Here is a 4,791-nt window from a genome sequence, read left to right as displayed (position 1 = left end):
TTTTCTTTATCGAGATGTTTGATTCACTTTTACCGTATTTTCCGCATTATAAGGCGCACCTTCAATGAACGTCTTATTTTGAAACTTTGTTTATAAATAAGGTCACCACATTATCAGGTCATAGAACAGACGCTACAGTGGAGGCTGGGGTTACGTTCTGCATCCATTAGATGGAGCTGCACTAAAGGGAACGTCAACAAAACAGTCAGGGGAGGTCGTCTTGTTGCTTCCTCCACTTCGGCACCATTGATTGGTTCATGTTCAACTCTCTGGCTGCTGCTCTATTCCCGTGTTCTGCTGCGTGACTAATGGCCTTGAGTGTAAACTCTGCGTCGTAAGCGTGTCTCTTAACAGGAGCCATTTTGGGCTCTTTACACAAACACACACATGGAAATGAAACGGCACGCTTCACGCAGTCGTATATCTCAACATGCACCGCGCGTTACTTCTTCTACGGGGAAAATAGAGTCGGCGGCTGCTCACCGTAGTTGGAGACCTGTTGTGGCTCAATATTGGTCCATATATAAGGAGCACCGCATTATAAGGAGCACTGTCGGCTTTTGAGACATTTGAAGGTTTTTAGGTGCTCCTATAGTGCGGAAAATACGGTACTTAAATAACTTGGTTCTGCAACTTTGAATAATCATTTTTTTGCTCAAACAGAAAAATTATCCTGCTTATACTTCTATACTTTTATATTTAGTATTTGAATTGTTTCACAAAGATGTTTTTTAGTATTTTTGCATCTTCTGTTGAATAGAAGAGTTGAATTCTTTTGTATTTATTTGAGAATTTATGAGTATGTGATGAATTTGATGGATTTAAAGTACGTCGGGTGAATTAATGCATAAAGAAAATTAATATTTATTTGATTATTTTTGACTCAACGCTCTGTGAGAAATCCTTTTGCTCTCAAAGACAAAGATTTTGGAGCGATAATTGAATTCATAACCATTAAGCATTTTATTTTTGTAGCCAGTTAAATCACTTTAACTTACTTTGTAATATTCACTTTACTTTTTTAAAAATATGTTTCAGTATTTGTGCAGTCTAGTCTTCTGCTCGGACTAGAATTGAATAACTTGACATTTTGACATTTCTCACAGTGAGACGAGGAAATTTCTGCATGAATAACTTCTTTTGTAGCACTGAGTCTCTGAAAAGTATTCCCTATTTTAAAATGACGTGTATTTGTGCGAACTAGGACTCCTGAACCTCAGTGAAGCTGTGCCGTGTGATGTTCTGTTGTTCATGTGCCACCCGGTTCTTTTGTCGTTCTGCAGGAAGAACTCTCAGCGGTGACGGAGCGTCACGTGCGAGCGGACAAGAGTCTCTCAACGGCCGAGCGGGAGAACAAACGTCTGCGTGAGTCTCTGCAGGACGCAGAGCGGAAGCTTCCGGAGCTCCAACAGCAGCTGCAGGACTTCTACCAGGCCAAGGCCAAGATAGAGGTGCGTTCACACTGAGTCACCAGCTTCACTTAAAGACAAATATATTTATATATATATATATAAGTGACAGAAAATGGGAAAACTCAAAGTAAATTGGATGTGCTTTGGGTCATGGGTTATAAAATGACTAAGAATAGACATAAAAACACCACAGAGTGATGCAAAGTGACTAAAAAGGACTAAAATAGATGTAAAATGTCTACAAATTTACTCAAAAAGACTAAATTAGATGTAAAATGTCTAAAAAATAGATGTAAAATGTCTAAAAATTGTCTCAAAAAGACTAAAATAGACACAAAACATCTTAAAATAGATGTAAAATGTCTACAAAGTGACTTAAAAAGACTAAAATAGACTTAAAATCACTAGAAATGTGTAAAATGTCTAAAATTAGATGTAAAATGTCGACAAAGTAACTTGTTGAACTTGTGTAAATGCGCTCTTGTTCCGCGCAGAGGCAGATGACCCATCACTGAAAATCCTCCTGCGTACTTTTGTTTCATCTGTCGCTATGCTTACATCCTCACTCTGACACTTTAAAGGACCTTTGATTGAACAGAAATGAAACAAGCATCCAAACGTAGTAACTGACCTCCTCCAACAGATGAGTCGCGCTCGAGTGAAGGTCGTAGAGAAGGAGCTGCGGGACCTGAGGGTGGAGCACGAGCTGCTGCTGCGCGCCTTCGAGAGGGTCGAGCGGGAGCGCGACGATCTGCTGAAGAGGCAGACGGAGGTCGTCCTGGACGTGCAGCAGAAGAGCGGCCTGAAGGAGCTGCTGCTGGAGAGGAAGCTGGCCGCTCTGACGGAAACCGCCGAGAAGAGAGAGGCTCAGCTCTGCGCCGCGCTCGCCGCCTCCAACGTCGACCGGAGTGCGGGAGGCGGCGCCGCAGACAAACTGGAGGTACGGTTTTAGATCCGCCTGTGTCAGAAAGGTTAAAACAAACTCTCTGAACTCACGGAGCACCACAGGGGTCTGGGCTCGGCCCGGTCCGGTTCTACGCAGATGATGCAGCTCTGCGTCTGTAACCTTTAACGTTAGACGCCTCTGAGGAAACTCTACTTCCACTGAACGTGTTTGATTCCCAAGAACTCTTAAATCTTTCTTCCGTCCGCTCACGTTCAGCAATGATACGGACGGAATTACGGAGCCTCTACGTCCTCTGGGAATACGCTAAAAACCAAAAGTCGGCGTGGAAATTGCACATGAACACCCCGTCATGTGGTCATTTCCTCTGGGGAGGTCGTAGAATATTCCGATAGACGAGTTGCCGAGATGAGACGGATGAGACGACCTTTGACCTTTACAACAACACAAGAGTCTTGCGAGACTTTATTACAACGCTGTTTTTGAGTTTGGGGAAGTTTATGTAACTCTCTTCCTCCTCGCTCCACTCGTCCATCTTGGATTCACTCCGTAGCAAAGTGATTTCAGGAGCTCGAGCCAATCAGGTTTCATGGATGTGATGTAGCTGAGAAGCGACTGTTGTGACTCTGACAACAATGGCGTCTCTCATGGAGGAAGCAGGCGCGAACATGGACGCTGTTGTTTTATCGTGTTTCCGATCACGAGGTCGGCTCTGAAGGCTTTTAGTGGAGGCAACGTCGCTCTCATCGGCGTCACCGGTCGGTTTGAATCAACACGTCAATGAAGATGATGGACAAGTGGTTCATCCAATCATATGCAAGGATTTTTGACAAAGCCACGCTTCCTGAAATCACTTTGCTGTGGAGCGATGAAGCTGGAGGAACCAAACTCATCTGCAGAGTCGGGTTCAGACTATGAGCGTTAGAGCGTTCTCACACTGTCCTTCTGGCTGAGGCCAAAACCGGTTTTTCAGCTAAAGTCCACGGCCCGCTTGAAAGAGAGCGGAGCCGTTTGCACATGTACGAGCACGAGCGTGCGCACGTGTACGAGCACGAGCACGAGCCCTACGGCGGTAGCGTTATGTCCACTGTTCGGACATGTAAATAGAAGGACGGACCATGCGCGGACATTTAACAACAACAATGGCGGTGAAAGGTTCACGTTGGTGTGATGCGGAGGTGGAGTGTTTACTGCAGATTTGGTCGATGAAAAGATTCAAAAACAGTCGACAAGACGCACAAAAACTCAGAGGTCTACGGAAAGATCTGGAAACAAAGCCACGCATCCCCATGACGTCATCAATGCGTGTGACGTGTTACGGCGTGATGACGTATAGGCAGCAAGAAGCATTCTCCGAGGCCCAGGTAGTGTGAGTACAAACGGGGCTGGGGCGGGGGGGGAGGGCGGGAAGGAGGGGGGGACAAGTACCCTAAAGTCCGGGTCGCGGTCCGGGAGGACAGTGTGAGTGCGCTCTCAGATTAGTGCAGACTGCACTTCAGAGGCACGGGGCTGTGGTGATGGAGTTAAAATGTCGTCCTGGTTCAATGACAAAGACAATTCTATTCAATTCAAAGTAGCTGCTGATTTGAGATTTGCCTGATTTAAATAAAGTGTTTTCTTTTTCTCTGCTTGTAGGAAATGTTGGAGTCGAAGCGCGTCACCATCGACGCCTTCCAGCGCGACTTGGCTCGAGATTGTCGGGTGAGATTTCCCGTTTCCGTTGCTGTAACGGTTTCACCGCCGTGCGCCGTATGAGCTAAACGTGCGTCTCCCGCAGGATTACGACGAGCTGCTGCAGACGTGTCAGGAGAAGCTGAAGGCTCTGGGCGTCCCTCTGTTCGACTTCCCCTTCAGGCCGTCGGAGCAGGTCCTGGGGGGACGGACCCGGGTGCAGGACTGAACCCGCGCAGGTGTCAAGGTGCGCACTCACCCGGACACCAGCACACCTCCGCGCCTGCTCCACCTCTCCCTGTCGTTGGATCATTTCTTAAAGCGACTCTTTTCCAGGTTCCCTCCTGATGCGAAACGTCCTTCTGGGCTCATTTTTACTTTTACTGGTTATTAAAACCTCGTCCTCGTGTTTCTACGACTGAGGACGACGTCTTTAAACTCTGAATCACAACATCACTAAATAAACATGATTTTCATCACAATCACTTTGATTTGAGACATTTCTAACATCTGAGGGCGCCCTCCCACTGTGCCTCCGTCCCGTGCCCCGTGCTTTAGGGTCCTTGTCCCCCCCTCCAGGCCCGTTTGTACTCACACTACCTGGGCCTCGGAGAATGCTTCTTGCTGCCTATACGTCATCACGCCGTAACACGTCACACGCATTGATGACGTCATGGCGATGCGTGGCTTTGTTTCCAGATCTTTCCGTAGACCTCGGAGTTTTTGTGCGTCTTGTGCCGCAAGCGTGCCGCTCCTAGACGTGGTACGGTTGCACTCACACTGGTCAAAGGAACCAGACTTTAG

The 4,791-nt window shown here is 46.9% G+C and overlaps 1 protein-coding gene across 1 annotated transcript in view; it reads left to right on the top strand.

Annotated features, from left to right (window-relative positions):
* The window catches only part of LOC310960958 (dynein regulatory complex subunit 4-like), an 8,622-nt gene extending 4,263 nt beyond the window's left edge, over positions 1–4,359 (top strand). Inside the window, exons 8-11 of the mRNA XM_083932851.1 lie at positions 1,284–1,451; positions 2,056–2,352; positions 3,952–4,017; positions 4,094–4,359. Of these exons, the coding sequence (XP_083788977.1) occupies positions 1,284–1,451; positions 2,056–2,352; positions 3,952–4,017; positions 4,094–4,216 (654 nt within the window). The 3' untranslated portion in view covers positions 4,217–4,359. The remainder of the gene's footprint in view (positions 1–1,283; positions 1,452–2,055; positions 2,353–3,951; positions 4,018–4,093) is intronic.
* Positions 4,360–4,791: the final 432 nt, after the last annotated feature.

Source organism: Echiichthys vipera, assembly GCF_963691815.1.
Source record: "Echiichthys vipera genome assembly, chromosome: 2".
NCBI lineage: Eukaryota > Metazoa > Chordata > Actinopteri > Perciformes > Trachinidae > Echiichthys > Echiichthys vipera.
The sequence above is the reverse complement of the archived record's forward strand: the minus strand, read 5'-3'. Positions and strand labels throughout refer to the sequence as shown.